The 24330-nt window shown below is 42.4% G+C and overlaps 1 protein-coding gene and 1 long non-coding RNA gene across 4 annotated transcripts; one reads left to right on the forward strand and one right to left on the reverse strand.

Annotated features, from left to right (window-relative positions):
- Nucleotides 1-1477: 1477 nt before the first annotated feature.
- On the reverse strand, nt 1478-23942 carry dachc (dachshund c). Of its 3 annotated transcripts, none has more exons than XM_025897660.1 (11): nt 22953-23942; nt 15785-15894; nt 12652-12762; nt 9397-9575; nt 8594-8714; nt 8259-8393; nt 4954-5150; nt 4305-4455; nt 3432-3560; nt 3167-3238; nt 1478-2051 (listed from the first exon to the last, which is right to left on the reverse strand). In XM_025897660.1, the coding sequence occupies exons 1-11, from the start codon at nt 23534-23536 to the stop codon at nt 2014-2016; spliced, it is 1827 nt and encodes a 608-aa protein (XP_025753445.1). In that variant the 5' UTR covers nt 23537-23942; the 3' UTR covers nt 1478-2013. The 3 variants fall into 3 exon arrangements, with proteins under 3 accessions (XP_025753445.1, XP_005474321.1, XP_005474322.1); XM_005474264.4 differs by having other exon boundaries at nt 3167-3277; nt 22953-23928; XM_005474265.4 differs by having other exon boundaries at nt 3167-3277; nt 4305-4452; nt 22953-23927.
- Nucleotides 7603-8677, forward strand: LOC102082212 (uncharacterized). Its single transcript, XR_001224519.2, has 3 exons — nt 7603-7881; nt 8343-8421; nt 8550-8677. It is a non-coding gene; the product is annotated as an uncharacterized LOC102082212 (long non-coding RNA).
- Nucleotides 23943-24330: the final 388 nt, after the last annotated feature.

Here is a 24330-nt window from a genome sequence, read left to right on the forward strand (position 1 = left end):
TGTGTGCTTACCAATAAAGAGACTCCAGATTTGGAGACAGCCTTGACTCCTGCTGTTTGCTTTGTTCATTAAGAGGAGATGAGCAGATGGTTTGCTGGTCTGTTGTGCAGTGCACACATGCAGGCACACATACACACACACACGCACGCACATGCAAATACACATATACACATGCATGCTCGGTCCTGTCACCTTAGCTTTATCCTCCATTTATCTTTTCCATTACACATCTCTCGGCAGGACAATGCCACTCGGTGAATTGTGAGGGATGTGTGTGTGTGTGTGGGTGTATGTGTGTGTTAGAGAGACAGAGAGAGATACAAGGGAGTGTGAAAGAGTAGTGCGGTACTGAATGAAGTCACAAACCTTTTTAGTCAAGACAGCCTCTGAGGTGGTCATCTGTAAAGCTGATGACTCATTCATACATTCATTTATGTGAATCATTGCTATTCACTTGTCAGCCATTCTGTATTCAGGAAGAATTGCTTATAACAGAGGTATTGTTTTCGTCCTGCATCACAGCTTATCTGCCTGTGTCCAGGAAATGGCACACTGCACATTTAGACAAGGTTACACGAGCAAAACCTGGCTGAGTGCAAAGATTCCTTTTCTTTTTGGCACAACAAATGGTTTCAGAGAAATGAGAAATGTATTGTTTGGGATTTTAGAAAACTTAATATTCCTCCTGAGCCGGGTTCCTGAGTATGTCTTCAAGGCAACTGCTTCTAAAGTCCCTAAACTGCCAGCACTTTTGATCTGCAGTGCCTCTTAATATATTATATATCCATGCTTTTAACATCTGCATCAGTAAAACAACACTTCTTAAACCACACACACACACACACACACACACTTTGGTTTCACTGTTCTGCTCTCATTTTATGAGGCTTTCAAATATATCTTATACCTGTAAGTAGGCACATACTTTTTTGAAATTCTAAACTGCAAATTAATCTACACTGGATTTATATTCTAAGACATTTACAGGAGTTCAATTAAAAAAAAAAAAATCCTATTCATTCGTCTGATTATGCAGGGTTCTGTCTCCTGCATAAATACTAAGACCATAAATAGCCACAAATGTACTATTTTCTTCCACAAGTTGTTGTCAAGTTCTTAACAAAAAAGGTGCCAACTACTAATTGTTGACTTAAATTTATCCATTTTTAATGAGAACTATTGTGTCTTTTCAACATGTGTCATTAATCAGCGTCTCACTTATGACCCTGCTCTTTGCCATCAATACTTGCGTGGAAAGTTTTAAGGATGGAGCAAGAATCAATGCCACGTCCCTCTCCATACCCTCACAATGCATAATACACATGGACCATCTCTTCCTCCACTCAGACAACTTTTTACATATTTTACTATCATAAAATGTTTAATATAAATCCATATGTTAGAAATCAAGGCAAACAAAATGAAAAATGTCATCAGAGACTACACTAGTAAAATAAAGAAAGAAACAGTGACACAATTTAATAAAAAGGATTTGTATTGTTTGTATTGTCAAACTGCACTACTGCATAACATACACAATACAAGTCATTTCCCGACTGTACAACATGCCATTATGAGTTTTTTTTTCTTCCTGATAGCGATAACAAAAATGATGACTATATATATGTACACAACTCTGTTACAAGTTATATCCATCACTTGTGTCGAGATAAACAGCACTGACAAAAAAACAACTATGGTCATCTTCATCTAGGATCTAAAAACCTTGATTGAAAGAAACACAGTCAAACACAACATCAGTACTTTTCCCACTAGAATTTGGTGATAAATGCAATAAATTAAACAAGAGAACAATGGGAAAGTTCAAATGTCACTCTTGAAAATGTAGGGAGGGGTCCTCTTGGGGATGTGGAGATGCCACTGCGCGACTGAGCATGCCTGTCGATTGTATCTCTTATGAATAAAGAAACTTCATTACTCTGTCCATCCATCCATCCATCCATCCATCCATCCATCCATCCATCCATCCATCCATCCATCCATCCATCCTCTTCAGTACATCCCAGTGGTTTGCAGAAACACTCTCCCCTCTGAAACAATAAAAACGATAATGAATAAAATTTCAGCACAATAACATTCGTCAATTTCAGGGGAGACAAGCATTATTCTAACAGTAAAAGGCACAGTGTTACATCCAATTCATTCACTCATTTAAATATCGAGAAGGTCCTATAGAGCCATGAGCAAAGATCATTAACAAAAGAACATTATTAAGGCTCAGTTGAAAGTGTTTTTCTGCCGCTGATCTCCATTTTTGGCGATAAAACTTCCTGGCACAAAGGAAGCACATCCTGCCCTGCTGTCTGACAGACAATTCCCCTTTAAATGATTTATTACTGGGTGTTAATTATGCAAATGATGTCCAAACAAACTCGTCATGAGGACAATTAAGACAGCCATTAATTAGTGGCCAGTTCTCTTCTTGCTTCACTGACATTCAATTAAAAATTGCTTTTGAACAAGCACGCTGTTTGGTATGGCGGTCTTGGCACAGCGCGGAGCAGAGGTGGGCTGAAACCATGCACTCTTTTGATGAGGCCGAGCTAGAGATCATGGCCATTTCTTTTTCTGTCTGTTTAAGATGTTACATGTGGGATTTTCTCATTAATCTATCCCTATGAAGACAATAAAGGTGGCAAAATAAATATATTAAATGCCTGTCTCCATTAAACCGGCAACCTCAGAAAACTGTCTCATGCTTCATTTCATTTTGTTCAATTTCTCAGGAGTGGTCTCCCTGTGAAATCTTTGAAAACCCTTCCAGTAGACCGGTCAGTTAAGCATCAAAAGCAGTGAGTAGGTGAAATAAAGAAATCTCCTTTCCCAGCTTGGTCGATAGCTGCTAAATAAATTCCTGCCACTACGTAAATGTATTTTTTGGGAACATTACGTCAGTTTTTAGCCATTAATATTAAATCAATTAGTCCCCGCTTGTTTAAACTTTTAAGTTTAATGCGTTTCTACCAAATGAGACCGTTAATATTTCCTGTATTAATCACATTTAAGTTGTCTTTTGGTGGCAGAACATTAAAGCAGTGACAGCTTTTGTGCAGCACTTTTACCACAATTTTTTTAATCACAATGTGACGCCTGTTTTCACCTCTACATACTGAGAAAGCTGCCTTCGTTATCTGGACACTTGTACCTTGTACTGTTGCCTTAGTGTCCACCCTGCTGTCATCGTGGTTGTTCCCATCCGAGTCCTGGGTCACAGGCTCTGTGTGGGGAGGGGCTGCTGATGATTGATGGCCTGTAGCTTGGCCATTAATTAATAAAGACACTTAATTAGAGGCTAATGAACAGTCAAGGCTACACTGTAGTGAAGGCTTGGGGAATATTAGATATGAAAATAAGAATTACAAAGGATTTAGTAACTTGAAGTAAATTCTGAGTCAAAACCGTTTCTGTACCTGTGTGTGTGTTGGCAGTGTGCAGGAGACTGTGCTCTGCCTGATCACGGAGTTTCACCTCCTCCTCCAGGGCCTCCTGTAGTCTCCTTTTACTCCTCTTTTCCTTCTTCAGGCGCTTCTGGATAAGAACTTAAAAAAGAAGAGGAAGAAAGGAACAAGCAGATGGCCAAGAGTATGAAAGGATGTCAGAAAAGTTCAAACTTTGCAATCAAAATATTTAGGTCCTTTTTTTAATGCTCGACTTGCATGCAGTGTTGGATGCTTTCTGACCTTGGTGGATATTTGCAACAAAAGCTCTGATGGCACTTTGACCTTAGTAAGTGAGGTCAACATGCTATGAAAGTATAGCCAACTCTGCATTTGCAACAGGTAAGCAACATCACTCGGCTGTTTTAGTTTTTGTGTTTTGTGGTCATTTTCCACCACAAGTTGCACGCTTCCCCACCTGGTGTGTCCTCATCAACCAAACTGTCCTTGATTGGAATTTTCTCTGACCGTGCTGTATACGACAGCTTTTGTAAACTTGCCAAACTTGATTTAGTTTGTAGCAGACTGCCAACTTTAGTCTAATTCACCTCTGCAGATGCCTTGAGGGGTAATATACAGTAGGTGTCCTCACTTCCTTATCTGATTTTCCCGATAATGGACGTCCTGTCAGCTTTACAAGTGGATTAGACCACTCTTGTTTAGATGCACGGCCGATTTTGTCAGTGTTTCGACGGTAAAATCCACACCGTGCCAGAGTTAATAAATTCACGAGGGTGAAATGTAACACTCCAATCAACACTTGCCAACTAGAATAATTTCCAGAGACAAAATCTCGAGTTAGCACTGACATTTGTTTCTAGCTCATCTGTATGTGGAGCAGCCTACCTCTGTTTTTCTGTTCCATGCTAAGCTGTCTCTCCAAGGTCTCTCTGAGCTCCCGCTCTCGGACCAGCTCCATCTTCAACTCTGTCCTCTCCAGCTGGTCCTGCTTCTCCTGCGCCCTGGCATTCTCTATGGCAACCCTCAGTAGACCCTGCTTGGAGACACACAGACACACAGCAACAGGTTACACCAACATTAAAAAAGTAAACCCTTTACCAGCTGAACCTTTCTAATACAAATTGAAAAAGACAGTGTTTCTGAACATTTAATGTTAACATAAAAAGTCTCCTAATTGTAAAAGTAAAACAATCACAATTAATCTTTTTTAGGGGCAAATTTTTGTCTATCATCACATTTGGTTAGGATTACCGAGTGGGAAAAAATGCTGGTCTTTTAACTGCCATCACTTCAGGGTCAGATGAGGTTATTTATTTTCTCCCTGTGAAAACCCAACCAGCGAGGGCTTTCATTGTGACTATACTATAACAAAGATGTAAAATCTGAGAAGCAGGTCAGCACACGCCCATCTGAATTACTGCATATCCTAAATGTCTACTATTTACCATTACAGGAAATCCCAAAGAGTGGCTCATCTCTCTTCCTATTCATCTTGGGGTATAATAATAACAATAAAGCCCCAGCAGAGCCTCACCTGGATGTTCGTGAGCAGGGTCTCTATGGAGGACAAGCCTTCCGGGAAGATGAAGGGAGTGTGGTGAAGACCTGCTGGGAGCTTCTGTCCTGCCGGGTAAGAAACCCTCTCACAGCCCTCCCTGCTTGATGGGGGTTTCTGGTAGACTTGTCTATCACAGCTCTCCCTGGTTGTCTGAGCGGCCAAGGAGGTGTTATCTGGAGGCAAGAGAGACAGTTTGATGTCTAGTCTGTAAGGCTGATGCACATCTGCCTGAATCAGTTTACCACAGTGAGCCCATGGCTTTCACCTTCACACAGACTCTTAAGAAATCACACACAGGGGTGCCATCACTTCATTATGTGAAGTAAGAATCAATAACAAAATTATTAGAGCAAGAAAAGTAAATTACTGACCGTGGTAAATACCACTTTCAGAAAACAAAGATAAGGCAATAAGTGTATGAGGCTTTCAATTTACACATTTATATTTATCATGATAACTGGTACACCATTTACTCTAATATATGCTTCATCCACTAAGAGACAATAGAGAGCTCTGGAAAAAGCCAGAAAGTGGATCTTGATAGTTGATAATTTTAAATATAAGTTGACAAAGCGTATTTCACATTGATTATAAAAGCAAAACACTTCAGCTGAAAGCCTCCTGCAAAGAAGGAGTGATTTAAATAATGTACACGTATAAAACTCGATTCGATTTTCTTGAGCTCCCAAATGTATTTTGTGGTCTATGCACTGTTTGTTTTTTGTTTTTTTACATGTATTCTCCTTCCAAAAGAGCAAATCTTTGAAAAGTGGTATGCATATTTGGCAATACTTACTGTGTTAGTAATTTGTCTGACAACTATCTCTTTTAACAAGTGCATGCTTCGATCCTATAAGTATAGTATATATTGGTTAATGTTTGTTTAAAATCAGCAAAAAGATCTTCATTCTTGCGACAATATGTAATCAAAACACAGTGCAAATTTCTAGCTTACTAATAAATTTACTTAATTTCTTGTAAACACATCAAGCCCAACAGCAAATAGGTGTTTACACTAATTACTGCGTGCAAGTTCGTGCACACATGCACAAACGTCCTGGTTTGGGGTTTTAAAAATGTGGTTACCCTTTATTAGATGGCAGTCTGCCTATTGATAATGCACCACAGCTTGACATCTCCCATAAAACCAGCTAAGAACCTGCATTATGGATGACCATCTGTTTGTAAACCTGAGAACTGCGTGTACCCTATTCGTGACAGAGAGGGAGATGAAGATTAGCCATTTCCTGCATGGTTTTTTTTCCCCTTGCATCAGGCAGTTGCTCAGTTTATGCGTCTACTGTCTTCTGAGCCGCTGAGGACGAAGACGTCCTGGGAGTTCGGCAGTTATTGGAGCAGAGACGAGTGTGAACGTGCGATGTGATATCTGGCAGTTTTCTCTGTCTGTGACAAATGACAGTGTTTTCTCCACTTAGCTGACCACAGCATCTTCTGCTCCAAATCCACCCACCTTCCCCACTCTGCCTCGGCCTCACGTCTTGGCAACTGTCACATTCAAGGTGTTTCACAGATGAGAAGCAATACCCCCCCCCCTCCCTTTCTCCCTCTTTCTTGCTAAAAGCATTGCTCTGTAGAGAAAGGTAATTAGCAGGTGCTGGCGAGCTCAGCGGAGGGCATCCAACTACACTCCTGTGGCTCTCATACAGACACACACACACATATTCGAAGCCGCTGAAGTGCGCAGTCAGCAGCGTGGGCTCCCCAGGCTCCTTGGATGTGACTGATCCTTTATTGAGTTACAGTTTTACGCCTACTTTACCTCACACTCGCACACAGGTCTGGCATACACATACACACACAGACACAGCTGCCAGCTTGTTTGATCATTTACCCATCTCTCTAACCAAGGTCACTGTCTGTTTTTCTCTTTTCTCCCAACTTCATCCCCCCCCCCCACCCCGTCTCTCTTACTCTTCTCCCACCCGTCCCCAGGGCTAATGAACTTCACCACGTGAAGACTGCCAGTCAGCGGAAGAGGGAAAAAAGGGGGAGTGGGGGGAGCGAAAGAGAGAGACAGTGAGAGAATAAAATTTTGCTGATGTTTGGTTAATGGGAGTGAGGTGTCAGGGATGGCCTCTGATCTTTGCTGCATGGATACGTTGTTCAAAGACCAGTAAAACAGCACACACAGCCAAAAACGGACTCGCATACACACACTCGCAGATTATCATACAATGGATTGACAGAATGACAGCGCTGAAGTACTCTTTGAAACTCTGCTCAATCCACGATAAAGCCTATCCTGTGATGTTCTAGGTCAAGCACAAAAGTTTGCAATCCAGTAAATGCACATGCGTTTCATTTGCATGCAGGAAAATCAATTGAAAATCAATCACATAAATGCAACGTGTGATGCATGGCGTTCACGTTGTTGGTGCCCTCGCTGCTTTGTCAATACTGTCAGACACCTGACAGCATCAGAAACCGTACCTGGGAGGCCTTTGTGATTTTTAGATTCAATTACTGAATAATCCGATTCCGTATTAGAATACATTTACATGCACGCACACACGTACAAACTCACATACAAACAGTCTCTCTCTCTTTTTCTCTCGCAGTAGATTTCTGCTGACTGTTTGTCCTTGAGCAGTCCTCATTAAGCTAATGCAAACCTCCCTGACAGAGAGAACCAAACAACTGACGTTGCAGCGCCGTGGCAACGCAGGCCCTAACGACAGGGAGGCAGTCGTTATGCAGATGAGGTCCAGCTGAGAGCGCGGGAGGCCGCCTGGCTCGTTAGACCGCGGCCCAGCAAATGGCTCGCTAATGTAACACCGCTTCCTGGTCTAATGGAGTCCTGTTTTGCAGAATTATTTGTCTTTGCTCCCCGCAGGGAGCCTGGGGGCCACTGACAGCAAGAAGGAGAGAAAGTAGAGAGAAAGGGTAAGACGGTGAATGCTCATTGACCTGTTACTGATACACTGATTTCTTTCTTGTTGAACCCTCTTTCTTTAAAAATAAATAATTAATGAGAAACTCTCAGATAGGTGACGGAGGTGTTTAAATCGCCTTTAAATAACAATGTGCTGTAGATGAAGGTGAACTGGAAGGAAACTGAATGCTTGCTGTTCTGCATTGACAGACCTGTTTCAAAGGCAATTCATCTGTAGGAGAAATAATCAGTAATCATTATTAAATGATTAATGACTAACAATACAATCTTTCTCAGAAAGCAGTTATAAATTGACCTTTGCAGTGAGGTCAACACACACACACAAACCTCTTTAAGATTTCGGAACTTCAAGCGTTGACTGTCTTACCTCTGTCAGAGTGGTTCCTCTTGTTCTCCTTGTTGTATTCCACTGAAGTCACATCTGTATCTCTGCCCCCCTGCACCAAACCAGGAGAATGACCCAACACACTGTGACTTGACGACAGGCCGTCATGGAGCGGCTCTGGAGAGAAAACATACAATGCAAAAAGGTTATTAATGGACTTACACCTCCTGTTATAGCTAAGAAAATACACACACATATATATATATATATATATATATATATATATATATATATATATATATATATATATATATTTTATGTATTTTTGAACAGATTGAGCATGCCGCAATACTGTGCGTACACAAGTGAGTACATACGTGTAGTTTCTGCAGTGCGTTCTGTGTGACATGGTGAACTTGACACACTGCTGCTGTGATTGGATGACAGCTGAGCTTCCTCCAGTGAGGGAGACGGGGAGGGGCTGTCACGCATTCGCTCCTAAGAAGCACCAAAGTGGCACACGGTCACAACTCAACTGAATTCAACTGAAATTATGGCTAATAAAAAGACACACAAAGCTCACAAAAATCAAACTTTACAAAAACGAGAATCCAGAATCCAGAAATCCACTTTCAGGTCTTTCAAGCCATCCTAACCAATCATCAAAACCATACTTAATAAAATTATGAGATGAGACACTGGGAAAACTGTGTTGAGTGATTTGTTAATTTTTTTATGTGTCTCTTCAAACTCTAATTTATTTTAACAGGTTCAATTTCTTTAATTATACATAGCGGTTTATTTTTAAGCAAAGTCATCAACTTGGCGAAGAGGGTTGCATTTTCTGTTGGTATGCAGCACATCTGAAAAATGCATAAATAGATATTGGATTGACCTGAAGCCAAGAAACAACTAATTATATTCTGGTAGCGATCCATAACTTGATTCCTAATTTTGCACGTAAAGGATAGAGAGATTGAATCATTTAGAAGATGTAGAGATAGGAACTATTTCATTGGATGTTAAACGTTGGGAGAAATTTGTTTTAGCAAATGTTTTGCTTTGAAACAACATTTCGATGTAAATCTTAAACTCTGATTTCTTCCCTGAGCATCACGCGGACTCAGGCGATTACTGGCTCATGGTCAGATCCACAGGGCTGATGGGCCTCTGAGTTCACCTTAATGACGGAGGTGGGAGCCCTGGCAGGGGGGTTGGCGTGGAGATGCGCCACGTTGGCCATGCTGGCCAGCATGCTCTGTCGGTTCATCTGGCCCATCGCCATGGAAACGGAGGCTGGCGCCAGGCTGGCAGGGATCAGAGGATGTGACATCATCATGAAGGGCAACTGCTCAAGAACTGGAGTAGAAAAGAATAAAAAAAAAGAAGGAGAACAAGATGGAGTAAGTCAGTCAGTTGGTTTTCATAAGTCAGACCAGGCTGGCTCGTCATAGATGTGGGGCTTCTTTCGTTCTACCTTCAGCTGTGTTTTATTTTTTTTACCCATCACATCTTAAAAGGCTTTCCTCTGTTCGGCCCCATGTCGTTTACTGAACCGAAAACGCACAGCATCTCTCATGACAAGAAATAAATCTGAAAACCAGTGTCATTCCTCTTTGTTGTATTACCTGGATGACTGCTCTGCTTCTAAATCACAACTTGAAAATGCGTGTGAAAAAAATGTCGAGGGGAAGAAAAGGCAACAGAGTAGAGGAAGACACGGCTGTTTCTCAAAGGCTTTGATGGCCTCAAGATGTTTTGTGAGCGCTAAGAAACCTACAAATTCAGCCCTGCTGGAGTAAAGGGAAAAACACATAACTTTTCTGTTAGCACCCCGGTGTTCTTTACCATAAATTAACACGTTTTCAGCAGTTGAAACTAAACTCCTATTATCTCGGCCAATCTGTCGTTCGCGCTCTTCTCTTTAAGACAAGCATCCACTATCTTTAAAGAAAATCCTTCCTCTCCACAGCACCCTAGTGGGTTGTTGCAGTCCTTCTATTCATGAAGCAAACAATCCTGTTGGGGGGGAGGGTAGAAAATGACATAAATATTTATCATTTAATAAAAGGAAAAACAAAAACAAAAGAAACACAGGGAGGAAGTGGAACAAAAGAAGCTGATGGCAGTCCTGGTGCTGGGCCAGCAATGCACGCTGGGTAATTATAAACACAAAGGAAAAAATCTTGGACTCTATTCCGCACAATTGTCACAAATAATAGAACGAGTGCATGGAAACAAAAAAAGGCTATCCAACGAAGAGAGATGAAATAGAACAAATAAAGAGAGAAAAGGGACGAAAGAAAAAGGGAGAGAATGAAAGAAGGGAAAAAGGCAAACTAAGAAATAAAGGGCGAGGCGTTGACTTTATGAGTTGGGCTCGCTGGACATATGTGCAGTGCTTTGTGCATTTGGCAGATTAGTCTCTCACTTGCCCAAAGCAGAAACCAATCCAAACAAAAGATCTGTGTGAATGGAGCTGAATAACCAGATGCTCCAACAATCAACTATGAGCCAACTCGAAATATTAAGCCTTGGTTTGAAACCAGCGCTCCACTTTTGTCACCCCCCTCAACCCCAACTCCAATCCCACCTGCCTCCATAAATTTCATTTTTCTATCCCTCATCCTAACTCTGTTTTATCCCCCCTCTCCACTCTCTCTGCCCTCCCATCACTTTCTCTTATGTTTCATTAAAAAACATCAAAAGTCAAAGTGCCTCTCTTATGTTTATCCAAACAAACCATTACTGTAAACACACAGTTACTGTAAATTTCCCAGAAGATCTTGTTAAATGCAGAAATGGCTGCTCCCTGCTCTTCCCCAGCCCATAAGGTGTCACACTCAGCATTTGTGAGTGTGTGCGTGTGTGTAATCTGAGATTGCCTTTGTAGTGGTTAAAGCTCTGGTAGGGGCCTATCCTTCCCATAAGGCAGTGGGTGGCGGTATGGAAAAAACACATTGTGCTTATGTGTGTATGTATGCCTGTGCTGTTTGTGTGTGTGAGAGTGTGTGTGTTTCCACTTGACTCTATCATTAACAGTGATTAAGCTTTACAGGTTTATAATGGCTGGTGGTAACCATGCCATCTAACTGTGCACAGATGCTAGCAGTTGTAAGTGAGTGTATACAATGGTAAACAATGCTTAATGTTGGGATTGTTTACAGACACAAGCACCGTACACACAAAGCAAAAACAAAAGGTAATAATGGGTTTAAACATACAGTGATTTAACTGTAAGGACATTTTTTAGGACATTTCTGTCCTAAAGCCTTGTGCTGTGCTCCACATGTTAAGTGTGTGTGTTTGTGTGTCTGGCTGATAGCATATTCCACACAGACCTCCATAAGCCCAGTCATCTGTCTAAACACACTGATGTCGCTTTAACCTGTCGATAACAGTGTGTGTGTGTGTGTGTGTGTGGTGAGGGGGTTTGTGTGTGTGCGCACACGCGCGTGCTTGTGCCCGTCCCGCCATCGATTGTCCAGCGTTTGTCGTTTGCATTCAGGATAGTGAATTAGAGAGAAGACTATTGATTTGGCTTCAGCCTCTCATCTTATTCATCTCTCTATCATCCCCGTGTGCTTACTACCGTGCACCGATGCTCCAGATCTGCTGGCTGCTCTCCCTCGCTGCAAAGCCAGGGACGGGCACTGTGAAGGGAACGGGTTTTTCTAACATATGACTAAAATAGGAGAATATCTGAACATGTAATGAGCAGCCAACAGGGATTTGATCAAAAAAAATGAGAAGGTGATTCTTTGCTTTCCAGGGGCAAACTGTAAATGAGAGCGCACTCCTTTGTCAACTCTGAAAGGCAAGACTTTTTCCAGAAAAATCCTGATTTAATTTCTCTCCTTATGGCAAACAAGTGTGACTAACAAAGCTGGTCTGAGTCGACACTCTCTCGTTGGGATGACTAATAAGTACTAATGACTTGCCGGCAATGTTTTGAGGCCACAGAGCAGATGACCAACTGCGTTTTTCAGGAAATGATTCCTGAATCTTATTGAGTACCACAAATATGCAAACTAATCCAAGCTGGAGAAAATATTCCGCCTTATAGTCATTTATTACAAGCTGGGAAAAAAACACCACAGAAGCAGTGATTTACATAGATGTGTATGTGTGTGTTTATATATTTGTTTGGATTACCTCACCCAGATATCCTTTTTTGAATTTCATCTCAAGATCTTGCTGCTGTTGTTTGTTTTTCTACTAACTGTCTCTCAAAGGAAACATACAGGCTGCAGAGGTGATGTCACATCCTGGTTTTAATCAGCCTGGTTCATAAACACAGCTGCTCAAGTTGTATTGACTTGGCATCACAGATGTGTTCAACAGTGCAATGTGTTATGCGGGTCGTAATTAACATAACACTCACACACTCACATATGCACGCACAAAAAAAAAAAAAAAAAAGGATGAGACTCACCCAGTCCGGGGTTGTGGTCGCCGTTTTCTCCGTTTGGCCTGCCATGTTGTTGGTTGCTGTGGTAACCGGCCATCGCCTCCAGTTTGATCTTTTTGGCCAGGGCAGAGAGATCTAAGAGAGAGAGAGAGAGACAGATACAGAGATGAAGAAAAAGAGGGAAAGAAAGAAAGAAAAAGAATCAATAAGAGCCAGATCAATGGCCCCCGGTGGAGGATTAGAGCAGTAGGTAGGCAGGAGGTTGTCATAGGAGGACAGGGGCCAGCCATTCATTCTGACTGCACCGCTGCACTGGCCATTTAGTCTGCCAGGGAATCAGCAGTGATAGGAACAAGCCAAGACATTCATCTCTCCCACACAGGGATATCACATCCCACAGCACAGAGCACAGGATAACACTCAGCGGCGGCAGCAGCAGCTCCACCTTTCATCCAGAAAGAACTTCTTTATCGGTACGAATTAGACGCACGAGGCAAAAAGTGAAGATACTTTCTAATGGGGGTTGTGCACTTTTGGATAATGTGTAATAGAGAGTGACAAAATGCGAGCCACGTTTTAATTTGTGTGTTGAACCCCAGAAGGTAGTTTGACCCTCAGATCACCCTGTAAAATAGAAAATTAAATATGTCTTGTACTAATACAGTCAAACACGTTGAATTATTAAAGTTCAGACAAACCACACAACTGTGCAAACACGGCAGAGGAAACACAAACAGACCATAAGTCTTAATTTCCTGGTCTTCAATACGTCTAAACATTTGCAACAAACTGAACCGCTGAGCGGTTTTCTACGCTTCCATCAGACGGCGGGTGTCTGAGGTGAACAGCTGAAGACGTCGACAGCCACAACAAAAATGTTCCTTTTTCTTCTCATCTCCTCTCCTTCTCTCTCCTGCCCTCTCCCCTTCTCTCCTCCCATCCCCTCTCCTTACGTTACCTTTTCAAATGTCAGCATCACAGCGGGACATAAGCCACTGTGCTGCATGTGTGTGTGCGCGAGTACACGAGGGCGAGAAAAAGAGACTAAGGAGGATCACATCAAAGATTTTCCCCTGCCTTTTACGCTCAAATGTCCTCCCTCTCTCTGTCTCCTTCTCCCCTCTCATGTGGCCAGTTCTAATCAGTAGCACTGACATTGCCGCCGTGCCCTCTCCTTTGGTGGAAAAAGACTCTTTTTTCCCACTGAGAAAGATGCTCTTGAACGCTCGCGCAGACACACACACACGCGCAAATACACATACACACTCAAGCACCTTTGAACAGTGAGAGGAAGCGGAGGCTAATAGAAAATGGCTTCTTTTGAGGCGGAGAATGAAAAGATCAGGTTGCAGTGAAGAGCACAAAGCCAAGGGCAACTTTGAGAGCGGTGAGGTGCCAACAATTACTTTTCTCCCTTTCTCTTTGCAACACATACACACACACACACACACAAACACACACTCAGACTACAAAAGGGACTCAAACACAAAACTGTGACTAAAACAAGCAGCGCTATGGCCTTTAGCAGACTGTTCGTAGAAAGTCAGAATATAAATGTAACATGCAGCTTCAGATTGTAAAATTTTAAGTGCCAGATGTGCAAACACTTCAAAATGATCATAAATTCTAACTCATACTGAAAAGCACAAATAAGGATTTAAAGTCTCCTTTACACAATAAGAACTAAAAGGTTTACAGTACCAAGCTAAACACATCCTCGCTTCAATTATAAAATGAATTTCAAAGAGGTTTCAGAGCTTTTAGAGATTATGATTCTAACCCAGTTCAACAGAGGGCTTAACAGGGAACGCTGTACTTATAATTCAAGAAAAAAAGACCAAGCTTGCAAGTTATGAGTTGTTTCTCATGTGTCAGCAGCGTGTATGCTAATTTTATTAATCAACACAGCGGTCACCTCCCCGAACCCCACCTCCTCATACTATTGATGAGGGGTAAAATGTGCCATCACGGGGGTCTGCTTGGAAAAGCGGTGAAACCCGCCCCATTCTGCATAAGCAACCTGTTCTTTTTTTTGAAACTGATGGGGTAACTCAGCTGGCTGCCAGATCACTGCTTTCACTCTCTGAAAGCTGAAGCAAGAACAGTTTTTGAACTTTGCTGACCGCTACTCTTGTCTGAAGCAACAACGTGTCACTGGGAGGGATTTGTCTGGTGAACCCTGACATCAGAAAAAATTGTGTAAAGGGGTGATTACTCAGGCTTTCTTCTTTTTTTCTTGAATATGGAATACAATCATAGATGTTTCCATTATTACACTTTAATATTAGTTTTGTTTACTTAAATATTAATGTCTATATAAGTAACAGCTATACTAAAGTAATTTTCCCACCATATTAAATAGTTAATCTTGTGGTTAGAAATACATGAAACTATGTGAAAAACCTTAAAAAAGCTGATTATAGATATTATTTGCATTAAAATCAAATTAATATATATACATTAAAGCAATAAAATATTATTTTGATTTGCTAAGTGAATTTTCATTTATTCAAAAATGTTTCCACATTTAAACATTGCACTGCAACTTCATATGTGTCAGTAATTACATTTTTTTTTTCACTTTTTTTAATTAATAAATGTGCATTCCTTTCTATTTCTGTTCCTGAAAGACCAGGTGGTTGGACCAAATGTTCATTCGTCTTCACTGACGATTATTTGACTGCACTACATATGTACTCCTCCTCTGATTGTCCTGCTTAAACAAATCATCTTTTTTCTACGTGCAGCAGCTTTTTTATATCAATATGCCGACTAAGGACACACATCAGGATCATTTGTGAGTCGCTTACTGTAGACAAAAAATTATTGAGAAAATACAAAATACCAGAATCTGGAAATATTGATTATTAAACTATCACAGCCAGTTAAACAGGGTGAAAGTAAAGATTTAATAAAAATCTATTGTGATATGTGGAAAAACTCAAAGTCAAGGATTTGTGTAAAACAAAACTTGCTTCTTTCCTACACTCTTTTAAGAACATGCCCTGCACTGCACATGATGCCAGACTGGTAATTTAAGACACACACTGTCATAATAGTTTACTGTGTTCATGCACTTTTGTGATATTGTTTCTTAAGAAAATATGCTCTCGATTTGTGTGTGTGTGTGTGTGTGTGTGTAGGTCTGGGTGGTCACCTGCAGGAGGTATAATCCCAGCATGCATCAGACCACTGTGAGACAGCATGTGGTGAGTCCCGCCCTCTGTCGCACTCTGCAGCCTCTTGGGCGGTCGTCCAGGCCTTGAACTGCAGGCGGAAAACACAAGCACGCATTAATAATTAGGCAGTTTAATACTTTACCCACTTAGTCACTTTTTCATGCCGAGACTGAGATGGGTGGCCCGGTTAAAGAAAGTGTCCTTCAGCCTGTAAACCTCTGATCCTGCTGAAGTGTCAACAAGCAAAACACTGAAACCCGACCGGTTCCAGGAAGGCTGCTGTACAGCAAATCTGACCTCCCTGTGGATACGAGCAAGCAAAAAACGAGTTTCCCTATGGCATCAATAAAGCACCTCATTACTGTTCAGCTTACTCATTCATTTGTTTGCTTATTAAATGTGTTTGCTCGCCTCCTCTTTCCTTCAATCCTTCCTTCATTCAGTCCTCTTTCCCCGCCGTGCCACAATTTTTCCTCAATAAACACTGACTACAAGCAGATTCACATGGATTCTTGTCTTGTGTGCGCGGGTGTGCAGTTTGATTGAGCCGGGCATGCTCAATCAATCTTAGAGGAAGTATGTGAAAAGCTGTCAGGCATCACTTTGGCTCTGACTAAACGGTGTGAATGTCCTGACAGGGGAAATGACACGGGCCACATCAGGCTTAATGACAACCAGCGTACCTCATCTCCTTTCATAGCAACCTGACATAACATGAGTCTGTGGGCAAGTGCGAGACAGAGGGAGGGAAACAAGAGGAGATGAAGACGGAGTGACCGAGAGCTAAAGAAACGGGGAGAACAGTTGAAAAGTTGATGCAAGACAAGGAGTGTAAAGTGAGAGGAAAAGGTGAATAAGAGGGAGAGTTTGAAATTGTTAGAAAAGGTGGGAAAGAGTAAAAAAATAAAAAGGGGGGGGGGGGGAGATAGACTAGCAGCAGCAGCTTCCTAGCGTGGGGTGTCTTTGAGCAGATTTTAATTAGAATCTAATCCAGCCGTCATTAAGGCCCCATAAACGAAGCTGTCAGTCAGGAGATTAATGGCGCCTCATTTGCATATTGCATATAATTCATCAATTACACAGCAGAAAGGACCAATCCCCTGTTGACACACCCACTGGCTGAGAAGGGGGGAGACGGAGAGAGACAAAAAGACAGAGAGAAAGATTGTGTAGTCACTAACTGTGGGAGAAAAACAGGTAGATTGTGAGTGTGTGTGTGGGCGTGCGTGTGCGTGCACATCGGAATGTGAGTGTGTGCATGTGCGGGGTCGTGTATGGGTTTGTGTGAGTGCGCGCGCGTGTGTATGAAGTGTTCAAAGGTTAATTTGATGAGCCGATGAGCTCCACAGTTCCTGCCCTCGGTTTTAATGAGTTGTTATTATTGTCTCTTATTATGGGCCCAGACCGACTGGGATGTGACAGCTGACATCAGATATCTCACACTCACACACACACACACACACACACACACACACACACGGGGGACGCAGACAGTGAGAGACGCACACAAGCATGCAGACACACTCAGGTAGATCCACATACCCACACACACGACATGAAAGACATACAGCAGGGATGTGTGAGTGGGATAAAGTTGTAAATATGTGTGTGTGTGTGTGTGTGTGTGTGTGTGCATGTGCGCATGCACGTGTGTTTGTGTGGGAGTATGTGCAGTTTTTGTGAAGGTGGGGGGTGCATTCAAATTACAAACAATATTCTTTTGCAGTCCTTATAGAGCAGCATACTGGGCTTAACAAAAGCAGGAAATGTATTTTTAGGTCTCAGGTTTGAAGGTAAAGTAACAGCTCCACTGCAACTGATGTTGAAACACCTTAAATGAATACACACACACGCACACACACACACAGACACACGCGCGCGCACACACACAAACAGATGCGCACACACACAAACGCAGTAGTGAACATCAGTGGGGGGAAATAAAATACACAGAGACCAAAAGACTGTGGTTGGTTTTTACTGCAGCCGCTTCCCTTTCCCTTACTACTGTTTATTTGCACACACTAATTAATGGCCTCTGCGTGTCTGCGTTGATGGGTGGGTGTGTTTTGTGTGTGTGTACGTCTGTGTGTGTGCCTTTGTATATGTTGCATTTTAGGGGGCATAAAGAACTCAAACCTAATTTTGTGTTTAGTCTGCAAGTGCGTTGATACATCAAAGTGACCCATGGAGGGAGGTCTATGTGTGTGTTGTGCATGCAAGTGTGTTTGTGTGTGTGTACATGGTGTGTGTGTGTGTGTGTGTGTTTGTGTGTGTGGTTGGAGAGCACCGGTTCCCTGAGGTAGGATTAATGAAAAAGCCTTTCATGGAAAAGTCATCAAGCTGAGGGGATGGAATGAGAGAGAGGAGGGGGGAGAGAGAAAACAGTTCATTGTGTGTGTATGTGTGTGTAAGGTGTGTGTGAGTGTGTGTGTGTGCAGAGGAGGGGGTGTATGGCTTATGACCTCTTTGTCTCAAACTTTAATTAAAATCTCACCCAGACGTCCTCCCTCATGCCAACGCTCTGGCCACACACGCACACGCACACACACACTCACACTCACACACAGTTTTTTTAAATAAAGGTACTCTGTACATTGAGTTCTGCCCTCCAAGCTTAGTGTGTGTGTGTTACCTGAAACATGAAACGCCAAACATGGCAGCTGGAGCTTAGTGCAGGTGGAACAGAAACAAAACACAACAAAGATGACAGATCTCTATCCTTGCTAACACACACACACCCACACACACATACAAACCCACACACACACACACACACACACACACAGAGGGGAAAGAGAAAAGTAATGAAAGAAGAGGAAGTGTTACAGTCAAAACAGTGGAACAGTGGAACAGCTACTAGCTTGGAGGGACTGAGGTGGTGATAGGTAGCAGCTGTGTGTGTGTGTGTGTGTGTGTGTGTGTGTGTGTGTGTGTGTGTGTGTGTGTGTGTTTATATGAATGTGTGGGGAGAGAGAGCGAGGGAAAAAAAAGAGAACTTGCTCAAACAAGATTTTGTTTTGAATATATTAGAGGCGCTTTACAGCTCCCATGCTCCCATCCTTTCAATCTGTGTTTATCACATGGGTTTGTATTCGCCGTCACGGTCCGGTTTGATAAATCATAATGTCGCTGCTGTACGCAGGAAGACTTATGTTGGTGGTTACAGAAGGCAGGGAAAGATTGATGTTGTGATCTTCCTCTCAAATCGAGGGCTGAAAAAGCTTTATGCGCCATTGTTATTAGGAAAGCCTGCGTGATGATGTCATGAAAGAAGCAGGCAGGACAACACACACACAGACAGACGCGCGCACACACACACACAGTGGGGCTCGACTTTGAGGACGTTTGATCATGGCAAAAAATCTGATCTCCTAAACTGATACCGCCTCACATTCCTGTCCCGCATTCCAGGGTCAAGACTGTGTCAAGACTGAGTGTGTCTGTGTGTTTGAAAAGTATGTGTACTCCATTAAAACCTGTCACAGTGGAAGACATGGAGGCCCTCTCTATCTCATCGTGCTCGTCTCTATAAAACATCAAAAGAGCGATGAGGTTAAAGTTGAGCTAACCGCCCCAGCCTAACACAGACACTCGAACACACATGAGCATACACACAGCCCTCCTCCCCTTCATCCTAACACTGCTGACTTTGACAGTGAGTTATGGCATGGCAGTGGGGCTCAGCTCTGAGAAGTCCACCTTCCCATGCACACACACACACACACACACATACACAACACTAGCTCGACACTGCCAAGTCGAGAAACACAAAGAGGGTGCTTTTGTTGTACTCTACATACCACTGTGTCTCATTCATCATTCGTCGTTTGATTTAAGTTCGAGTAACATTAACACCTGCTTCATATATTTGACTCTGCTTTTGTTGACGGCCCCTGCTGCATGAGCTGCAAAGAAAAGCGCGTGAATGCGAGCTGAAAATTAACCAAAAAAAGGATTTCCGTTTCCACCCAAATATATTTGTGGTAAATGGAATTTTGCTCACGCTATTAGAAAAAAAAGGGCCTCTTTCAGCAGTATCTCCCAAGAAAATGTGACCTTGGTACTGTGGTTCATCAAAAATAACACACTATCAGCGGTTTTAATAGGGACTATTTCTTTGGAAGAAATTAGGTCCTCTGAAAACTGCTCTCTGTCCAGTTGTTATCTGTAACGTGGACATTTTTCTGGAAAAATTGCCATTAAATTTTTTATTTTTTTCTTAAATGTCATTTTTCAATGCTTTGCACAGTTACTTTTACCTCATTTTACTAGGTTGGAGGCAAGAATCTTAATGCAAATATGAGGGCAAACAAACCTATCTGCATGGTCCAAATCAGGTGCCAAGTTTAAAAAAAAATGCATATATAGAAATAATGCATATATAAAAATGTACCATAAGTTGCAAACCTTTAGTACCATTACTTATAAATATATATCCTGTGTTACTATTCAAGTGTGTTGTTATTAACATAATCAGTTTGGCACGTTACACTACTTTTATGTAACATTCTGAGGGTAGGCATTTATGGACACTGCATAATGAATACATATAGGGCATCTGTAAAATATATGCACACACACACTTTGACCCGAGCGAGCTATTTGATGTGTGTTACTAACAGAGAATGAAACTGTTCCTTTGTCAGGGAGAAAGAAAAGGATGGAGGATCAGGTTGCCTCCTACACGCCATGTTCTCACTCTGGAACTAATGTCATTTAGCAGCAAAGCCAGCAAACACACAGGCGTGACCATGTGAGTTTCTGTGTGTGCGTGTTAACAGAGAGTGTGTTTGTGTGTCACCTATGCATGAATTATAACTAGGCTTTGAGTGAGGGTGAAGTCGGCCCTTCTTCATGGTTTGATGAGTCAGTGGTCAGTGTGTGTGTGTGTGTGTGTGTACACAGCAGGAGTTAACAGTGAGACAAAGAGGAGAAGGAAAGACGACGGTAAACAGAGGACACTGCTTCACAAAAACACTTCATTTTAATCTTAAAAAAAGAACCAATGAATAAACAAACAGCCCAAAGAATAACTAGCAGGAAGAAAGCCATGTAAAGCATTCTGTTAGTCATGTTAAACTATCAGACAAGGCTGCTATTTTTCCTCAAGCCTGTCTCACTGTAGTGAACTGGAAAATAATAAGTGATGGCTGTCTTAATCAGTAACAGGAACCTCAGTCAGCCTTGACGTGGTCGGAAAGCTGTATCATCAAAATCTCTGAGATGTTCTTGAAACTTTTCGCTTTGGTCAGAAATCTTTAAACAACAGCCATCTTGAGTTTCACTTTTTACCTGCTATTGTATGTCGATCCGTCCACGCCGGGGATTACTTAGAAACTTCTAATGCAGGGGGAGCTGATACTAATGGCTACCGCAGCACACTTGAAGCCTTCAGACAAAGAATCACAGAAGTCGTTTGAAGATTTCAGACGAGTGATGTTTTAAGATCTCATTAAGTAAAGGCTGTTTGAGTGTTGTGTGGATAATTAGAGACGGCAGAGGATGTGTATTTTTCGGGGGTTGTATAACATCGTTCCCATTAACACCAGACAGAAGAAATCCCCAAGCAGCCAGAAGATGCATCTGGATTTTGTCTTGGTTGGAGGGCCGCAAATGCTTAAGCGCAGGTGTTAATCCACGCATGTAAAGCTGGAAGCTGATTCTCACAATAGTATGTTTCTTTTTGGAGTTTTTTTCTGGGCTTGCTCAACAAGTCAAAGCTTGTCTTAAATCCCACACTTTGAATTAAAAACCAAAAACGGCTTAAAGATGAAATAAAATGAGGGCATATCAAAACACTGGAATGATCTTACCTACAAACAGTAAATATAAAGAACTGGAGGGAAAAAAGTAATTTAAACATTGCAGAATCGGTATTTTGGCGTTTATCAGCGCACATCTAGATGCATTCTCCATCTCCATTTAATGGCAGGTGTAAATTGGATCATTCATGCTCCAAGGAGCTAGGATTAACCATCAAACAATATAAATTCCCCAAACTAAGACTAATCCACACTGCTCTGGATTCAAACTCATGCTGTTATGAGCATGTGGTCTGCACAACAGCAGACTGAGGCACCAGGAAACCACAAATCCCAGCCAATTTAGCCCCTTTATCCAAACATATCTGCTGCACACTGGATTGATGACCCATGTAGTTGGTCACCATCAGAGTTCTGCAAAACAGGCTAATTTACATAATCGCATCATAAATACCGAGAATTCATTTAATCATCTCCTCTGTTCTGATGCTCAGGGCTAAAGAGTGTTGATATGATAAGACAGCAAGTTATTAAGAAGGGAGAGAGAGAGAGGGATGGAGCGAGGGAGGCAAAGAGAAGGAGGGAGAGAGTAAAGGGATCAGTGAGTGAGTGAGTGAGCTTGTTCTGATTTAAGCTGCCGCTTGGGGCCAAATGAAAATTAATTAATTTCTGTGAAGAATCAATTTCTCAGAATGACAGTGTCACATTCAATGTGTGCAAGTGTGAGTGTGTCAGAGAGAAAGGGAAGTAGTGCGTGCGTGCATGTCAGCGAGAGAGATCAGACTCCCAGATAACATGAGAAACTTTTAAGAGTGTTTTTCTCATAAGGATTACTAAAATTCATTATCGCCAACACCATAATCACCATCACAGTGTTTATCATCCATAAAAATGGTAATTAGTAACAGCCCCAGCAGCAGCAGTGCTGTGGCAAATGAGAAGGGGTTAACTGGACCCAAGTCAGTTATTATCAAATCAAACACGACCTCCAATAAAAGCTAAAATAAACAAATAAACATATGGAAAATTTATTTTCCCTCATGCAGCAGCTTTAAGGAAACTGGGTTTGCTTTTAAATTAGTGGAATCATTTGTAGGCAAGTTCTGAAACATAACAGACCCACTCTGTGGAGATACCCTATTAGATATAAAATAACACAAGGTCATTAGTAATAATGGAATTTATATTATTATGTAGATTTTTGTGACCCTTTTCATGACCTGCTGACTGTTTGATCCCCCAAATTTGATATATTTGTAGCTATCTGCTAATCCCACCTGCTGCATCCCCCCTCCCTCAAAAATGAGCTGGGTAACCCTCCATCACACTGCCACCCTCCCCACCTTCCCTTCCCTCTCCTCTCCCCGGACCCCCGACTCACCTTGCATTAGTACAGTCGTTGTAGAGCGTCTCAAAGTCCTGCCTGGAGATAAGTTTGCACCGGTTCACCCCGGGCTGGATGGCCCCGAGCCCCCGAAGAACCCGGACCTGCTCCACGTTGCACACCACCGGGGTAATGTCCAGTCGTTTCAGCTTGGTGTAAACGGTGTGTAGCCCGCCGACCAGGTGTTTGAGAAACACGTCGAAAGCCTGAGGCAAACAGATGAGCTCCTTGTCTTTCACCGTGAACGAGGCCAGCTTGGCACCTTTCACCTCCACCAGTTTGCACTCGTTGTTCTGCGGCGTGCTCTCTACGGGCGACGCAGTGGCGTACACGGGCTTAGCGCTGCTGGACACCGGAGCTCCTCCGCTCTTCAACGGGGTCCCGTTCGGCAGTAAGAGGTCCGCCCTGAACTGGTGAAGCAGCGCCGGGTGCGCCACCGGAGGAGCCGGGGAGGAAGCGGCGGAGGTGGCCGCAGGTGGCGGAGAGTTTGTGGCCGGAGACACGGAACTTGGCGCCGGGTGGTGCCCGAGTGGAGCTGCGGGCAGCAGAGCCGGAGGCGCAGGAGTTGCCATAGTGGTCATGACCAAGAACTGGAGAACAAGTAAACTTCAAAGTCAACTATTTAAGAAAGTAACTTGGCCGAACACACGCGTACGCTTTGGAGAGTGTGAACTGTGCATGGAGCGTGCCGAGGAGGAGAGAGGGGGATGAAAGAAGAGTAGACGGGGTCCGTGTGTGGAAAAACAGATCACATACTTGAATCAGAATGAGCGGAGGCTTGTCTCAGAGCTGGAGATGCTACTGTCACATTAACATAAAGAGGAGGAGCCTGGTCTTATTCTTAGAGAGTGAGAGACGCGATCAGAGAGAGGAGAGGGAGAGAGAGCAAAGATTAGCCTACATAAACTTTGGATAAGCCTATTTATGAACGCCTAACGAAACGACACCTAAATATTAACGCCTCTGATGTCTGTAGCAATGCAATCTCCAGCTTTATAACATTTAAATCTCCATATTAGGGTAATCTTCCTATAACATATTTGGGTATAATTATTTTATCCTCGGGGGGGAAAAGAAGTAAATGACTGCAGTTCTTTTTCTGAGAGAAAATGTTTGTTTTATGCCCAAATACTAGTCTTTATGGATATCAGAGAGACTTTTAAAAATCTGATTATGACAAGCAGGGTGCTTTAAATAAAGTATTGAACGCCTCACTCTATCAAATATTAGATATGTAGAAGTGGTAGTATTTGACTTTTATGTGCAGTCTATTTTTTTAAAATTGCGCCGATGAAAAAAGACATATTTTAGATTTATGTAGATCTGTCAATGAAATTAAATATTTGGAAAAATACCACCCCGCCAGTGTCGAATC

This window comes from Oreochromis niloticus, linkage group LG13 (genome assembly GCF_001858045.2).
Source record: "Oreochromis niloticus isolate F11D_XX linkage group LG13, O_niloticus_UMD_NMBU, whole genome shotgun sequence".
NCBI classification, from domain to species: domain Eukaryota; kingdom Metazoa; phylum Chordata; class Actinopteri; order Cichliformes; family Cichlidae; genus Oreochromis; species Oreochromis niloticus.

Coding starts and splice junctions, on each gene's coding strand:
- dachc (XM_005474264.4), bottom strand. CDS start 23,536: ATGACCACTATGGCAACTCCTGCGCCTCCGGCTCTGCTGCCCGCAGCT. Junction 15,895..22,952: donor AACGACTGTACTAATGCAAG/GTGAGTCGGGGG, acceptor TTCCGCCTGCAG/TTCAAGGCCTGGACGACCGC. Junction 12,763..15,784: donor TGGGATTATACCTCCTGCAG/GTGACCACCCAG, acceptor TCTCTCTCTTAG/ATCTCTCTGCCCTGGCCAAA.